The sequence below is a fragment of the Pecten maximus genome, chromosome 3 (genome assembly GCF_902652985.1).
Source record: "Pecten maximus chromosome 3, xPecMax1.1, whole genome shotgun sequence".
In the NCBI taxonomy this organism is placed as follows: domain Eukaryota; kingdom Metazoa; phylum Mollusca; class Bivalvia; order Pectinida; family Pectinidae; genus Pecten; species Pecten maximus.
The window spans coordinates 18263101-18281987 of record NC_047017.1 but is presented as its reverse complement, the minus strand read 5'-3'; the positions used below and the strand labels follow the sequence as shown (position 1 = coordinate 18281987).

General features: G+C 34.5%; 1 protein-coding gene across 12 annotated transcripts in view; it reads left to right on the top strand.

Annotated features, from left to right (window-relative positions):
* Positions 1-8205: 8205 nt before the first annotated feature.
* LOC117323432 (aftiphilin-like) overlaps positions 8206-18887 on the top strand; it is a 23051-nt gene continuing 12369 nt past the window's right edge. For 8 of the 12 annotated variants that reach the window (XM_033878663.1, XM_033878662.1, XM_033878660.1 and 5 more), the window contains exons 1-6: positions 8206-8268; positions 10200-12657; positions 13618-13754; positions 14114-14246; positions 14986-15138; positions 17886-17943. In XM_033878663.1, coding sequence (XP_033734554.1) covers positions 10279-12657; positions 13618-13754; positions 14114-14246; positions 14986-15138; positions 17886-17943 — 2860 coding nt within the window. In that variant the 5' untranslated portion in view covers positions 8206-8268; positions 10200-10278. The remainder of the gene's footprint in view (positions 8269-10199; positions 12658-13617; positions 13755-14113; positions 14247-14985; positions 15139-17885; positions 17944-18887) is intronic. The other 4 variants (XR_004531729.1, XM_033878665.1, XM_033878664.1 and 1 more) reach the window with 1 other exon arrangement.

Here is an 18887-nt window from a genome sequence, read left to right as displayed (position 1 = left end):
AAATTGCATGAATTTACAAAACATAATCTGATCAAGTAAACAATATAAATATTATTAATGCAATTTGCGAAACCATTTCAATTAATATATTTTAATTATTTATTGACAAACATTTGCAAGACGAGCTATGCTGTTCTCCAACAGCTCTTGTTGCAAAAGTTATTGCCCCCCTTTTTTTCTTTTAACTTTGATCTTGCTCCAGCCTATGGTACTGAAGTTCCAATAATTTCTTGTTTGGACAATAACTTCTCAGTAACTTTTATAGCCCCTGTAATCTTCAGTAAACTGATCAAGGCTGATATTAAATTAGGGGAGACATGTTCTTTCTTTACAAACCTCTATTCTCATTTTTGCATGCTCTCCCAATTTCTAGCAAAACATGTATGCTAGCACCTGAAATTTTCCTTATTAATAAACAGATTGGAAAACAACACAGAATTTGTTATTCATTATCTCGAGGTAATCTCCATCTTTATCATAGACATTTGAAAGAGTTATTGCCCTTCAGTTATTTCAGTAATTTCCTGCACTAGTGGATTTTAACAATAAATTCTACAAACGTGGAAATTATCCTTTTGATGATTGTTGGTGTCGTAATTACTTATCATTGGTAGTAAATAAAGTGAAGATGTGAATTTTATATATACATGTACATAATTATGAGTAATCGCCCATCCAAAAGAAATGCATACAAATATTAAATGCAGAATTGTGTGCGATGATGCCATTGAGAATATACAAAATTTGTTGAAACTCTGAGGATCTAAGATAAACATGAAACGGCAATAACTTTTTCAAAGAACAGTAACATTTCTTGACAGTATATTGTGAGATACATGAAAATGACATAATGGCATTACATGTATATCTAGAAGTTGTAGATGTTTAGCCCTTCATTAGATGGAAAGGTGTGAGCTATGCTAATTCTTTTGTCTGTGGTTCAATGTTTTCAAAATAGACGGCCATCTTGGATTTTTACAGAATTTATGGATACATTTGGAAAGTTCATATGTAGGTTTTCCTTGTTGTCGGTAGGAAGAAAAGATCCTTTCATGGACCATTCAATTGTGAGCTAATTGAAATTAATATATCACTAGGGTGCTTGCACAGGGACTGGTGGTAAATATATACCGACCTTGACATGACGTATTACGTTGGTACTTCATTACCAGTTCCTGTGGGAGCATGCTCCAATTGTGATGATATTCAGTGTTGTCTGCCTTTCGATTATTTATAAATCTACAAAAACAAGCTTTTGTGGATGTATATTGGTCTTGATGCAATGAAAGGGGAACCAAGTAACGCGATCTAATCAAAATCTGATGGACATTTGTGCTACACATCTTTAATTAAATTGCAAGTAACAAATTGTTCAACAGGTCTTTAAAATATTCAATCGGGCTCGATATGATCTGTTCTCTTCTTTCATCTTCTTTCACTCTTCCTTCAAAACATTTAATAACTGGTTAAAAACCCTATTCCATCTTAACCCTTGGTGGATTATAACCAAATTTGTTGTGAAACATCATTGGGGAGGGCAATTATATTTTTCATAAATAAGGCCGTTGTGACCCAAAGGGGGAAATTTGGTGAATTATTGCTTTAAACCTCCATTCCTTTTTAACCCTTGGGAGGATTACCTGCAAATTTGGTTTGAAACATCATTAGGGAAGGACACTCTTCTTTTATATGAATGAGGCTAGTGTGATTAAAAATGAGTGGAAATAAAAACAAAGATGGGAAATTTGACAGCAACAGCAATTTATTTTCAAAGTAACGCTATAGAAAACTAATAAAAAGAAAATGTGTAATACACTTTGTACTCATATATAGTTGTAGAATTCAACTAAACCCTATCAAAACATATTTTGATAATTTTTTCCCTGTGTTCACTTTTTTTTGTGGGGGAAACAAAACCAGTTTTTGGAAAGGGGAAAAAAAAAACATTTAAAACCAAAAACCAAAAATCAAAAACTCTACATAGATGGAAGGATCTTATGGTGCTTTACCAAAATTGTGAATTTAATGACACAGGGGTCTCGCGTTTTGCCCCTGGGGAGGGGGTAAACTTCACTATAGTTTATATAGGGAAATCACATTTTTGGCTATTATTTATTGGATTTGTATTGGAATTTATTTAAACCTGGTTAACATTATCAGCGTTGGATAACAGTTTGATAGTACACATATGTTGGCCCTGACTAACCCCCAGGGGCTGACGGGCGGGGCTAAAAAGGTTCAAATTGACTGAAATTTCAAAAATCTTCATCTCTACTCTCATATTTGGTAGAATCAAAAACTCTACATAGATGGAAGGGTCTTATGGTGCTTTACCAAAATTGTGAATTTAATGACACTGGGGTCTCGCGTTTTGCCCCTGGGGAGGGGGTAAACTTTACTATAGTTTATATAGGGAAATCACATTTTTGGCTATTATTTATTGGATTTGTATTGGAATTAATTCAAACCTGGTTAACATTATCAACGTTGGATAACAGTTTGATTGTACGCATATGTTGGCCCTGACTGACCCCCAGGGGCTGACGGGCGGGGCTAAAAGTGTCAAATTGACTGAAATTTCAAAATCTTATTCTCAATACCTATATAAGATAGAATCAAAAACTTTTCATAGAAGGAATGGTTTTATGATGTTTTACTAAATTGTGAATTTCATGACCCTGGGGTTTCACATTTGCCCCTTGGGAGAGGGTAAACTTTGCAATAGTTTATATAGGGAATTCATATTTTTGACAATCATTTGTTTTATGTCTATTGGAATTCATTTTAACTTTCTTAAAATTATCAGCAAGGGATGACAGCTTAATATGCACATGTTGGCCCTGACTGACCCCAAGGACTGATGAGTGGGGCCAAAAAGGGTTAATTAAATTAACTATATTTCAAATATCAGGTGACCGTTAAGGCTTGTTGGGCCTCTTGTTGTTTTGGCCACCACGGTTGTCTGCATTTAAGTACACCACCCTCTCCCCTTCTGAGTATGTTGACAAGTAATTGTGAGGCATGGATACCACAGCATTTGCAGAATGACTTTGTCCACCGTCTACACCCATTGACTGATCCCTCTCCAAACAGGTAGTTTGTCTGTAACAACCGTCCATCATTACAAATGCCAAACAGGTTGGTCTTGTAGGGCGACCTGAAAAGTTTTTGAACAGCAAACATTATCAGAAGCAATATTTTAAACTTTTCCTGATAGTTTTCTTCAGTTCAAAAGAACTCTAAAAATGTGTTTTATAAGTTTTTCATTGAACTTCAGTTCAAAAGATCTTCAAAAAAGTGTTTTATAAGTTTTTCATTGAACCTATAGTGTAACTTTGCATGATAGTGCTGTCACAATATTTCCGTATATCAGTATGGTATACCAGTATATTGCAAGATGTCAATAGAAATTGTGCAGGGAAACATACAACAGTAAATGTGTATTCAGGAAAACCTGCCTAAACTGAATTATAAGTTTATTTAAAGTATTGTTTATTGAAATTACACAACATTCACCACAAGCTAGTAAGTCTTTCAATAGTTTCAGTCTACTTAAGTTTTCAATCTAATTAAAATTAGACTTGTAATTTCCACTTCTCTACGATACACTACAATACTTGTATTGAAGTGTATCCTAGAGAAGCTGAAATTACAAGTCTAATTTTAATAAGATTGCTTAAGTTTTCGGATTGATTTACACATTGATAAAATTTAACAAGTTATACTACAATTATAATAACAGATTGCTGCAGGACTTAACAAGGGAATACATATTTTCTTACGATCATTATTTGACATGCAGCCGTGTCAGAATGAAAAGATTTTTTAAACATATATTTACCTAAAATATAAAGAACTTTACTGTCTGCAGTGACTGGGCAACAAAACACTTCGAGCAAAGTCAAATGTATGGTGGACATCAGAAATGTCTGTTGATGTAGGTGTAACAGGACCCATACTTACATGTACTCCTATACCAAATCTTGTGTGAGAAATGGAATTGATGTATCTCAAATGGTCACGTGTAATATCGGGTTAAAACAAGGAGAAAATTGTTCATCTTTTTTATTTGCTTTGTTCCTGAACGACCTTGAAACTTTTTTTGCTGAAAAAAATGTTGAATGTTTAGTTAAAATTGATGAGTTATGCCGTGACAATATTGGTATGTTTGTAAAAATGTTTATTTTATATGCCGACGATACAGTTTCAAAGTCGGAAACAGCAGAAGGTTTACAAACAATGTTAAATAAGTTTAATGAATACTGTCAAATATGGAAGCTTACAGTTAATGCTAAGAAACGAAAAATTGTTATATTTTCTAAAAGAAGGACAAAGAAAATGCATAATTTTTTATTCGATAATCGGCAATTGGACATCCAAGACACTTTTTCATTTTAAATTTATAATGGAAAGTTTACGACGGCTAAAAACCATTTATCTGATCAATCCAAAAAAGCAATTTTTGCTGTGTATCGAAAAATAAGAAATACAAATCTACTAGTTGACTTACAATTTAAATTATTCGATTCATTAGTTGCTTCAATTTTGTTATACTCGTGTGAAATATGGGGATATGAGAATGTAAGTCAACTTTGAAAAAATGCATCTACAATTTTGTAAACGAATTCTCGGTTTAAGAAAAAATACATCTAATTTTATGATATATGGTGAGACAGGAAGGTATCCAATTGCAGTTGATATTAAATTGAGAATAATTAAATTCTGGTATACTTTTATTAAAAGTGAAAATAAACTGTCTGGCCGTATGTACAAATTGATGTATTCTCTCCATGAATATGGTCAAATTAAATTTAAATGGATTGATTGTGTTAAAGATATCTTAGACAATGTCGGAGCGAAGTTTTGTGTGGATACAACAGAAAATATGTTTGCCTGATATTAATCGCTTAAAAAGAATAATTGCACAAAAATTACACGATCAGTTCATTCAGACTTGATTTGATCAGCTGGAAAACTCGTCACGAGGACAAACTTATAGTACATATTTAAAGACAAGTTTGGCATGGAAAATTACATTAAGCGATTAAACATAAAGGACAGAAAGGTACTTTGTAAATTTAGAACTTCCAACATAAAGCTTCCGGTCGAAACAGGAAGATGGACAGGTATTTAACGACAAGACAGGATATGTCCACTTTGTTATACGGGTATATGAGATGAATTCCATTTTTTTTTTTATTTATTTGTAATAATTGTAACATAATACAGTTAAGACGCATATATATTCCTGTCTACTTTTACAAAAAAACCAATTACACATGTATTATAAAATGAAAGGAATGTTTACAATCTTTAATAAAAAAAACTGTAAATAAACGTAAGCCTATCTGTCCAAAAACTATGTAATATTTTATGATGACATCACAATAATTAGTAGTACTGTTTTCCTTTTAATGCATTCAGTATTTTCACCAGTTCTATCTATATAATATTTTAAATGATTCCAATATTGTAAGAAAACTACATGTATTAATATTGCCTGTCATGCTTGTAACATGAAAAAAATATTTGACCTCTTGTTACACACGCTGTGTGTCAGAGTGAATAAAGAAATCTTGAAAGAAATCTTGAAAGAAATCTTGTCAATTACGAAATCGTTGTAGTCCTCTTAAATATGATCTTCATAAAGCCCATCTTTCAGCAAACTCTGCCACCTTTGTGAAAACTCCTCTCATTTCTTACTTCACTGTAAAAAATATGATCAAGTCAGAAGCATAATGCTCCAATCCCTTACCTGGTACAAAGAAATCACCGTGGAACATCTTCTTTTCGGGGACGCAAATCAGGTCTGTACAAAAAAATGTATCATTTATCGTATAAAATATCGGTAAATTTCATGTCGTATTGACGGTGTACCTGGTTTCACTGGTCTTGTCGGCGAAGGTAGCCAAGGATATGTATTCGAAGTGAGACCAAAGAAGGCTTACGAGTGAACATGTGACGAACTTTAGAAAGCAGAAGGACTTGTGTGTTAGAAAAGCAGTCTATCTACGTCAACAAGACCAGATAAACCACATACATGTTTTTCATCTGACAAAACTCCACATTCTGTTTTCGTTGGTGTTCCTTATCTGTTGGTGTTCCTTATCTGTTCTGCCCCTTTCTATCTTTATTTCCTTCTTCGTTAAAATACAATATATGTTGCGTGACAAATTTTGTATATATTCCCTTCTTACGAAAAGGACGTAAGTAAGTTGAACAACTTTTGTCCAATCCATTTGCTTTTATCTGCAATAAAAATGATTTAAGCTAAAAAGAGAGGGGTGATGAGGGGTTGTTAAATTATCTTATTATTAAATTCTCTTAAACTGGTCATTTAACATCAGTAACTCAAGTGTAAAAATGAGTATGAATTAAAAATATTGTATCAGGGACTCGGCTTGTTACTCTTCTTTTGCACCTCGCGCAATTAATATTAAGTACGTCAAATATTCAATAATTTCATTAAAATATTACATAAGCAATATTAAGAACATATGCTATCTACATTGTAGCACACTTTACCAAAATAAGAATTTATCTAATAAACTCATAATGAACCTTAATTTACATATAACATACCAGAATATTCCACAATTTGTTAATATAATATATATATTTATATATATAAAACCGATGGAGACCCTTAAACAGTGAAGGAGAAATAACTTAAGACCATCAGGTGTTAATTCAGAGGGGCTTCAAAATTCCTCAAAATTTACTCTCTAATGATATGACTAAAAATTACGGTCCATGAGATGGTTTTACTTCTTATAAGGAAACCTCAAGAGATTCTACTTCAAGTGTACTAAACATGTATATTTAATGTTTTCCATAATTAGGTCAAGGCTTAATTAAGGCATATTTTTGGTTTAACTTTTAATTTGCTTTCAAAATAGAAATTCACCAGGATTGTACATTAATATATGTAATATAAACTTTATTTTATTCATTCAATTCATACATGTACAATACACAATCATACAATCATAATGTGAATAGGATTCGGAAACAAGTATAAGACTTATATTAATCCGTTTCCTTTTATGACACATTGATTAAACGGCAGCAAGTGGGAGAATACGTAAGTGAGCAATGTAATACTTGAATAAATGAAAAATGGGGAAATTCGGAAAGAGGAGAGATGAAAAGACCAGAAGAAAAAGATTAGAGAGGAATTTTAATATTAATATATATGTGTACATATATATGTTTAGATGGATTTTTTCCGTGTGAAGTAGGCATGTCATCTAAAAACAAACTACATGTAAAAGCAACAACAACAATAACAACAAAAATATCTCGTGTCATGGCATAAAATTCCTCTCTAATCTTTTTCTTCTGGACTTTTCATCTCTCCTCTTTTCCGAATTTCCCCATTTTTCATCTATTCAAGTAGGCCTATTACATTGCTCACTTATGTATTCTCCAACTTGCTGCCGTTTACTTAATGTGTCATAAAAGGAAACGGATTAATATAAGTCTTATACTGGTTTCCTAATCCCATTCACATTATGATTGTGTATTGTATATGTATGAATTGAATGAATAAAATAAAGTTTATATTAAAAAAAAAAAAAAAATACATGCAAGACATGAATTTTATTCAATTTTATTTGAGAGATTGCATTTTGCCTGAATATACTTATAATATGTATGTATACGTATTTTCTATTCCAGATTTTTGATCATCTGTTCATAAAGTTGTTAAATCATCTTTTTATTACTTTACCAAATCCTGTTGATATATATATTCATAAGAAACTGAATACAGAAATTTATTATTTATTATGGAACACATGATGGTACTTGCGTTCAGGAACTAAAGTTATCATGGAATTGTCCAATTTTAATTTGTAACATCATTTCTTGTCTATTTATGCACCGATACAACATTGGAATCGATTATAAAGCGCTTAAAAAAAACCATCCGTTTCTGGTTGTTAAACGGGTGGGGTTTTTTTTGTTTTTTTTTTAAAGCGCTTTATAATCGATTCCAATGTTGTATCGGTGCATAAATAGACAAGAAATGATGTTGCAAATTAAAATTGGACAATTCCATTATAACTTTAGTTCCTGACCCCAGAGGCGTATATACCACTCCCTGTGTTGTGTACCTGTGTCAGTAACTTGTGCGTTTATAGGCCTAGTGCAGGGAGATAACTTGTAAAGGAATCTAAACCGGAAGTCATTATAAGGAATTCTGGGAAATGATCCACTATGGCAGCTGTTTTGTGTCGTGTTCACAGTTGACATGAAAAGAATCAGGTAAACATTAACCACTCTTTGATAACCGCCGATTAAACCTTTTCAATCTTCATGCACATACCTTTATTTCACACATGTACACCAATAGTATCATCGAATAGTTTACACAAAGCCATTCGCTGTGACCCACCCCCTTCTGACATTTGGCGATTCCAACAGTTTGTGTCGGTCGGTCATTTGACATCGCCCGGGAAGAAGACGATAAATGCTGTAGAACTCAGAAAACTTCACATATATCAGTTTTGATTTTTAATAAATTGTATCCTTTTTGCAATAGGGTTGGATGTTGTGAATATTGAACGAACTGTATTGTGCAAATGATACTTTTTATTCAATATTAATAATATTATCGGAAATATGACATCGACTTTACTTTCCCCTCTTTTCATTTCCCATATATCAAAGTCAGGCAGTAAATAAGTATACACTCACGGGCCAAAAATATGCCAACTTTTGTAATTTTTCCTTAATATCATACGATTCCATTGTTTTCTTTGAATTTTCTTGATTTTATTTCATACTTAGCTTGTACACGATTTTGCAAAATTACCGAAAATTGTCATCTCGTTGACATTGTTTTCAATTTTCTGAAAAGTCACTGTTTTAATGTCGAGCAACATTTTTGGTGACAGTTATTTTCTACAAGCAAAGAGCTCGAGGAAAACAGTACAAATTGTTGGCAGTGCAGAAAAAAATAATGATATGCACTGTATTTTTTATGTGAAACTGTAAGAATGAAGGGGGTCGTGGTGGCCGAGTGGTTAAGGTGGCCCGACACTTTATCACTAGCCCTCTACCTCTGGGTTGCGAGTTCGAAACCTACGTGGGGCAGTTGCCAGGTACTGACCGTAGGCCGGTGGTTTTTCTCCGGGTACTCCGGCTTTCCTCCACCTCCAAAACCTGGCACGTCCTTAAATGACCCTGGCTGTAAATAGGACGCTAAAAAAAAAAAAAAAAAAAATGTAAGAATGACATCAATATATGATCATTAGCTAAAAGAGGAGACAATATTCTACAATTGTGCCAAATTTGTACAAATCTATTTAAAGAAAAAGATGACAATGCATGAAATAAAGAGGAAAAATTACAAAAGTTGACATATTTTTGACATGAGATTATTTCTTTATAGTCTTTTATAGAATTTTATTTATTTGTATGTTAAGGTATATGTAGAGAGTAGATTTATTTTACCATATCATGATCAGCACCCAAGATCTTGATGACAACATATAGTGAGTTGCGCACATTTGTCTTGAGATATAATATATATACATATATTGCTTGTGTGGGGGAACTGGACTTGGTCGATCATCTGCGACTGGGGCCGGTTGTTCAAAAGGTGATTAGGCTAATCACAGTTTAACAACAATGTTAAAATCCTGATGAAAACCATTTCTGGCAAAATCAAACTTAACATAATTTCATGAAATAACACTAGCCAGTCTCTTTCCTATACCAGCTACCTATTTAAGGAATACACATACTCATGATCAGGTTTTGATTTAAAGGAGAAATGAGTTTTTCACTAATCAAGTGATTAAGCTTATCACCTTTTGAACAGCTGGGCCCAGGTAGCTCAATCGGTAAAGCATCAGGCTAGTACATGTAGTGTTCAAAGATTTCTGGTTCGAAGCCCGGTCTGGCCATACATTTTCTCATACCCTGCCTTTGACCAAACCTTGTTTCAGGTGAGGTGAATACTTGACGAGGGATACCCGAACCTGGGTTGTGAGTTATATTATAGGTCTTTGGGGTCAAATTAGACCAGGTCGATCATCGACAACCAGGTAGACCATCTGGCTAGTAGTAACCGGAGGTCTGGGGTTTGAATCCCGGACTGGCATTTCATTTTTCTTCTCTTCATTCACTAGGAGTCAATATATAGATAGTCTGTTGATATTATATTATTCATTTGTTTTGTTCCTTTGCAGATATTTGAAAAGCTGCTGGCAGAAAATGTGCATGATGTGAATGTCTAGTCACTTTGAAGTATAGTGACTGACAGCCCAGATGTCTAACTTTATCCCCATGGTATCATCTTCGCCCCCTCCTTTAGAAGATGGAGGAGGAGGGTTCAATGAATGGGATGATGAAGATGATGAATTTGGGACATTTGCAACTGCCACAGTTGGAAATGATTTCCAGGCCTTCTCTGATGAGCAGTCTTCAGCTGATCAGTGGAATAACATTCCAGACACACCTCCAAAAAGTGATTTTGGAAAATTTGCAGATTTCAGTAACTTTTCAAGCGACTCAAAGATAGAATGTATGCAAAATGGCGACATGATTCCGGAGGTAGTGAATAATAATACACAAAGTAATGATTCCAAAGAAGGTAGTGCAGATAATTGCATTAAACCAGGTGGTATGAAATTACCATTGAAAACAGCGAATGACTTTGTAAATAGTGAGAACATACAAGAAATTCCAGCAGTACACAGCAATGATAGTAATGATCATCTCTCAAAAATGCACAAAAGTCAGTCTGATAATTTAGACAGCATCAGTAGTGTAATATCTGCTGGGGACTCCGGTCTGTGTAGTACCGACATATCACCCGTCCCTCAGTCGGACGACAATGTAGGTCTGGAGGACAAGAGTGAGGAATCAGACCTAGATGACTTTGGAGATTTCCACTCAGATTCATCGATGGGCAGAGAAGTGTTGAAAGGCAGTATAGAAAATATAGACGTTATAGAGAAACAGGGAGGGATTGGAGAAATGGTTAACGCAGAAAATGTTGAAGATAAATGCAAGAGCACAAATTCTGATAATCTGGTGTCAAATATGATGACAGGTAAAAGTGTCAATGACCAAGAAATTAGAACTAGTCACTTAAATGAAGACAATATGTGTGAGTCAGAGCAGGGAACGCATGATCAGGTATCTCCTGCCAGTCACTATGAAAATACAAAACAGTACACAAGTCTAAGTACCTCATCTACAGATACCTCTAAAAATTACCATTCCGAAAAAGAGGAATCCTTACCATATACAGAAGACAGAAAGGACTCTAGACCTGGTCAAAGTAAAAATGAGACACTGACCTCTGATGGCGACTGTTGTCCAGATGTGAATGAGACAAGTCACTTTCCTGACACAAAAGATGGTAACAGTGAAGCAGAGGAAAATACGGTAGTGGATGTGGATGTGGGTGAGACATGTCTAGACGTAGATCCAAACACTATGGAAGATACACCAAGTGTTGAAGACCAAGGTAACACAGACAATTGTGGGGATATTGTTTCTGATAAAGTGAAAGAACATGGTCATAATGACATTGCTAGTGAGAGTAGTGACCTTATAAGGACAGGTAGCACTATTAAGGCAGTGTCAGATCTCGAGATAGGTGAAAACCAAGAATCCATAGAAGAGAATTTGAAACATTCAGACTCCGCAGCATTTGATGAAGCTGATGAGCACAGTGAAACATTCCGTAAGGTGGGTGACAGTGAAACAGACTGTGGATTCACTGAACAGTCGCAAGAAATGAAAGATTCTGGATTTGTTTTTACAGACTTAAGCTCTTCAGAAGAAGAAAACTCTGAGAAGAAAGAGGAAGAGACTGAAGCCAAATTAGAAGAAAACTGTGATATTTCTAAGCAAACTGTCGATAAAAATGAAGAATTTGTGATTGACAATGAAGATTTTTGTGAGGATTCTGTTTCTCCTGGAAGAAAAGATGAACAGGACACTGAAAATGACAATACTAAACCAGAACCTCCTCCAGTTCTGTGTTCTGATGATGAGTTTGATGACTTTGCTGACTTTCATTCAGTATCTCAGTTCAGTGTACAGGACCAAAGTTTGACCAAGTCAGGGGATGATTCTGTTTCTAATCGTTCAACACCTAAGGTTGATGAAAATAAATCAGTAGACAAAGACGATGAGGATGGTGCAGAATTTGATGATTTTGCAGATTTTCATAGCGGTAAACCTACAGAAAATGACGTGTCTGAATCATTACCACAAACAATTTCAAATAGCAATGAAAAGTCTAGTTCGGATTTTAACTCAGGAAATTGTAATGATGATGATGTTGATGATGATTTTGATAGTTTTGCGGATTTCAGTTCACATTTCACTTCTGAATCCAGTAAAAATAATTCAGGTACAAGTACAGTACTAACTGATGAGGTTAAGTCTGGATCAGACGGCTTTAATGCATTTTCATCAGCATCAGCTGCGGATGGTGATAATGAGGAAGAAGATGATTGGGCAACATTCCAAGCGCCACCCACACCAGACCAGGTTGGTGCAGGCAGTAACGATGACGACTTTGGGGAATTTGAGGACTTTGAACATGCTGTAAAACCTAAGGGATTCTCGACCAGTAGTAGTGCTGGGAACTTTGCTGCATTCAAAGAACCTGAGCCAGCAGTGACAAAGGTAAGATGTCTAAAAAGTCTGAATGGTCAAAACATATGTCAAATAGACATGTTCTCACAAGTGATAAAGTACTTAATGAAGATTGATACTAAATGCTGTTTTTAATAAATTATGAAAATCTCTGTTCAATTTGAATATAGCTAGTTAGGTACAACATTATTAAAGGCTCACTGAGTTCATCTCTAGGTAGAATATAGCCATATTATCATATTGCCAGCTGTACACTTTGTTGCATCTCTTGCAAAATAATGTTCGTTTGTTATTGCATTTATATATACTTAACAACCAGTGAACATATATGGCATTCTTGCATTTATGCGGTTGTAACATATATTTCTACCACAATACGCCGTGTTAATCAACTCTCAGACCATCAGTTAATCATTACAGCTGTTGATTAACAATCTGTTTATACCACACGTGGTATAAACTCTGTACGCATTTTGATTGGCTAACACGGCGAACTTCGACCCAAGCTGCAATTGTTATTGACGTCATCAATAATCTAATGATGTCACATCACCGGGTCCCGGACGTCACCGGTACACTTTATTTGCATACGTGAAATTATACTTGGCCACGTTTCCCTTTGATTTAAGCTGAAATTATTATGGTAGAAACAGGTCACACGACTCGAAATTGTTGGATATGGAATTTATTTCACACTCGTAAGTTATTTTTTAAAAGTTGCAAAAAACACTCGCTAAAGCTCATGTCTTTTGTAACTTTTAAAAAATAACTTACTCGTGTGAAATAAATTCCATATCCAACAACCACTCGTTGTGTAACCTCAATATATTACAGCCAGTGGTATCACTGTGTATATATGTACTCTTGTGTTTATATGGTTGTTACATATTACAGCCAGTGATATATTTTCTTGTATTTATATGGTTGTTACATATTACAGCCAGTGGTATATATGTACTCTTGTATTTATTTTGTTGTTACATATTACAGCCAGTGGTAAAGCAGACTTTCTGTGAAGTGATCACCTCTTGTTTCCCTGAATCTGTTGTGATGGACCAGGAAGGAACTGATAATACACCTCTCCTTCTGGACGACTGTTGTCACAGGGATGCTACTCCAGATGACAAGTTAGTTCTAGTATTGTTAACACATGGCTAGTGCTGTGTAAGCTATTAAGACAGGCTCAAACTTTCAAATGAAAATCTGGTCAAGTGATTATTTTCTATTAGTTATTATGATTTTCATAATTACACTGTTATGATATGATAATTTTGATACAATGCTAATATTATGAAGTTGAAAATCACATTTACCATAAATAATATAATAAATTATGATATATTGATTATTTCATTTAAGAGTAGCTGTTGATTATAGTAAGATTGGCTACTATGGAAGTAAATACTGTATATGAACTATATATATTTATATTAAATATATGATATGCTCAACTATGAATAATAAACTTTATGATGCATTTTTACAGATCTGTGACTGGACCACAGATTTGGGGAAAGTTGAAGTCTCCCAATAGTACTATACAACTGTCCAAGCTGTGGTCGGAATCTCACAGCAACACCAAACTCTTCACTACACTACGCATCGATACCCGTAACATCGTAAGTTATTCCAGTGAGAGTCCTTGAGTGTCGTGATACACATGAGCCAATAAGCTAATTTTCATCTTTGATTAATTAATAAGACTCTTCAGAATGAAAATCATGTCTAATGTTGGATTCAATACCAGTGTGTTTGGTTATGTTCAAAGAGTCAAAAAAATACCCACGACATCACCAAACAATAATAACCGTGCAAGTAAAATTTTAAACATGGTTCATGACAGGCTCATTTCTGTGTATTTACAGTAGTACCGAAAATATGTTTAATATATATTAATTGTTTTGGTTTTACGTACATTCTGTTTCAAAGAATGAGGTCAAGTGCAATTAGTATTAGTATTATCAAATTCTAAGAAACAATGATAAGCTTTCAGCTTGCAGTTAAAGATTATCAAGAGTAACAAAAACAAAAGAAATGCATGCAAAAAATAAATGAAGGAATTAGTCAGTAGTTGCCCCAGATATAGTCTGGTCTGAATTTCCAACACCAAACCAGAAACCTATATACTGCTGATGAGCTTCATTAAATATGCATTAGTCCACTTGACATTCATATTGCCCATAAATGCCAACTGAAACAGTACAACACTGAAGTAAGCTATAATTGCTAAATTCACGAAATGATATTTTAGCCCTGACTTTATGTGAGGAAAGAAATCATGTAGAAATCAAAAATTAGTGTGGATTATTACAATAACTAGGATGGAATATCATATAGAAGTACAAGGTTTGTTTGTAGTTGCTAGGTCATCGTAAGCCATCAGTTCCAATGTATGCTGCCAATCTGACCCTGCTGGAGCCTACCAAGGGCCCCACACCTCCGTCCGAGGGCAAACCAGACGCCAATAAACTGGTGGATACGTCAAAGGTTGACGACAAGCCAGCCAGTCAGGTAATTATAAATCACTTGCAGGAAAAATGGTCACACTTTTTGTCTGTATGTTTTTTCTTTCAAATTCTTAGGCAGCTGATTATTGATATATGTTTTTTGCATGAGTATTGAAAGGATCGTGATGTGACTAGACATTGTAAAAAATCTTTGTATTTGATGTGAAATGCATTTTTGTAGGTTTAGTGATTCACATATGAAATATACACTTTAACAGTAATGAATGATGTGATCTTGATTTTGAATTTGAAAGCACTTTGTTGATGAAATGCATTGCATCTTAGATTTGGTGTGTTGGACTATTGGATTTAAAGTATTGGCGTAACTATTAAAAAGAAAAGGAAAACAGAAAGTTAGCTAACTTTATACAGACTTTGTCAGTATAATTTAAGGTTGACATATTTCGACTTTATAATGGTTGTATATTACCTTTTACATACTTACCATATATATATGTATATACCACTGTTGTATGCTGACCCAATACTACCCTGAATGTACCTGTCACCTCTATCTTGTGTCTGTGAGACAATGTATCCACCTTCCTACCTCACGTACCTATGTGTCACATCCCGTCACATCTGATGGACATCGTACACATTTCTATCATCATCACCACTGTCTGTGTATGTTCTTGAATGTGTTGTCTCGACTAAACCCAGTATACATGTCTTTTTCTACACCTCATTTAACAAACAGAAACCTCTTACCCAACATGAACAAGATCCATAGCATTACAGTGAATACAACACTAGGAACAATTGTATTAGGGACAGGGTATATGTTACAGATTGTGTACTGATTACAATCTTTGTCATAAAAATCTATGATTTCAATACTTTGTAGTGGAATAACAATGCTTTTGAATTGTAATCCTGAAGTTCCTTTTTGTTCATACTCTCCCGTTTCAATGTATATGAATGAGAATGATATCCCCTTTGATATCCTTACTAGATTATATATAGCTGTGGGATTGGAGTTGTGAACATCACCAAGATTCATTTACGTGTAGTTGTTGTATCTCACAAGGGAGGTAACTCTTGAAGGACATATGGATATCGAGTGGAATTTTTTTTAGAAATTAAAATAATCCTCCATTAGCTGACTCTGTACAAATACATATCCAACCCCATATTACATGATATTACCACTGATGCATGTAGCGGTGTCTTGTGGTATAAATCGTAGTTTAGTCCTATACACAGCTGTGGTGTTGCATGCTGGTCATTTTTAAACTTGATGTTAAGTGTTTTATCTACAAATGAAGGAAAATCTAGTTATCAGATTAGGTAAATACACTTGGATCAATTTTTGTAAATATTTGATTTGGTAGACATTGCCATTGAAAGGGAAAATTGTTTTAGGTTGCAATTTATACCTCAGCAATAATTCATGTCCACTGTTTAGCTAAGCTCTTCATTTGACATTAAGTGTAAGGAGAGATGGAGGCGAGACAGAATCAGTTTACTAGAAGATAGGTCATTAGCCATCATCATCCAAAGTGTCCTATTCCTGGTACCATGATCACCCTCTGAATCTAGTGGTCATTCTCTACTGACAATATGGTTTATTGTACCTGGTCACCCTCTGAAAGATAGTGGTCATTCTCTACTGACAATATGGTTTGATGTACCTGGTCACCCTCTGAAAGCTAGTGGTCATTCCCTACTGACAATATGGTTTGATGTACCTGGTCACCCTCTGAAAGCTAGTGGTCATTCTCAATTTCAAATATGGTTTAATGTACCTGGTCACCCTCTGAAAGATAGTGGTCATTCTCTACTGACAATATGGTTTATTGTACCTCGTCACCCTCTGAAAGATAGTGGTCATTCTCAATTTCAAATACGGTTTAATGTACCTGGTCACCCTCTGAAAGCTAGTGGTCATTCTCTACTGACAATATGGTTTATTGTACCTAGTCACCCTCTGAAAGCTAGTGGTCATTCTCTACTGACAATAGGGTTTAATGTACCTAGTCACCCTCTGAAAGCTAGTGGTCATTCTCTACTGACAATATGGTTTCATGTACCTGGTCACCCTCTGAAAGATAGTGGTCATTCTCTACTGACAATACGGTTTAATGTACCTGGTCACCCTCTGAAAGCTAGTGGTCATTCTCAATTTCAAATACGGTTTTATGTACCTAGTCACCCTCTGAAATCTAGTGGTCATTCTCTATTGACAGTATATGGTTCAATGTACTAGGTCACCCTCCTAATATTCTAGTGGTTGTTTTCTGCTGAGAAAATTTACAGTATATCTGTCCCCCCCCCCTCTGATACCAATACTGATACAATCTTATTTATAGGATTTAAGGAATGTAATGATGATTTCAACAAGTCAGGTATTGTTTGTCAACTTGATTTTAACAGCAACTTGTTTTTCTTGCAAATTACTTTTGCACCACACTTGAATTTATTATAGAAAATATTCCAGAAGGGTAGCTCTTGATTCCCTCTCCCACGATAGCACTTATATTGTGTCGGTGTCGGTCATGTCCTTCAGTTGGCAGAGTTCTGTCTTAATCAAAGAACAGAACAAAAAGAGGTTTGATTATCGAAACTGGTCAGAGATTTGTCAATTTTTTTTTTTTAATTGATATGTTGAGGAAATGTGCTCAAGTTTTAAGAGGGGAGGAGATTATTCGGAAGGTGGGTAGACAACAGTATGGGCCTACTAACGCAGTAGTAGGGTAGATCCAGTGCTATTTATGTATACCGGCTGACATTGTACCGTGACTATTTCAGGATCTCCCGCCTGTACAGTTTGATTGGAGCAATAGTGGGCTTACTAACCCCCTGGAAGGTAAGTACATCGGTACTACCTCCATAGTCTATGTGGTACTGCCTCGTACAATCTACCCGTGGTCATACATCTGCATGCATGGCTTGGCAGGTGTACTTCTGGTGGCAGATATTTTTAATGTCTAATCGGTGGTTTTAAAGCAGAATGTACACCTTTGTTAATTTAAACTTAGCTGGTTTCTTTGTAGTCAATTTTTACCTCTCCCAATTTTACCATTCATGTTGTGACGATCATACCAAGTAACCAATCAGATATTACTGTTTATTTTATAATTGTTTCATATTCATACGTACATAATTCATTATGCCAATAATATATATCAACCTGACATACTCGCATAGATATGTATATAAACTTAACACAGTCTTTATACAGCTCTATACACTAAATATATAAACAATGCTAATTAGATAATTGATGCATTATATTTAAGCATGTACAGTCTTAACAAATATTCATCAGTTATAGAATATAAATTTAAGAGTAATAGAAATTACTATCAAAATATTAAATGGCAAAATTGTATTTGCATGGCCTATAAGATGTTAGATGGTCAGATATATATATTGCTGTTCATGATGACTTATTTAATATTAACTACATTGGGAGATTTTGGGATGGTGCTTGAAAATGATACAAATACAATTAAAAATGTCTGAAGTAATGTCAGACCACAGCAACCAGCTATTTCATGCTTCCTAAAAACGTTTGCTATACAACTGACATATAACTGGTGGTAATGTAACTTAATACATGTTTACATGGCAACATGAATCAAATTAATATGGTGGGTATAGTTCATTGATAACTGTTAATTACTAAATTAGTTTATTTTTCTGTAAATCTTTTAAAGGTAGTTTATATAAGACAGGTTTTATATAGTTAACAAGAGTGATTATAAAATTGATAGAACTTGTTTTGCAAATGTTGTAAAATAAATTAAG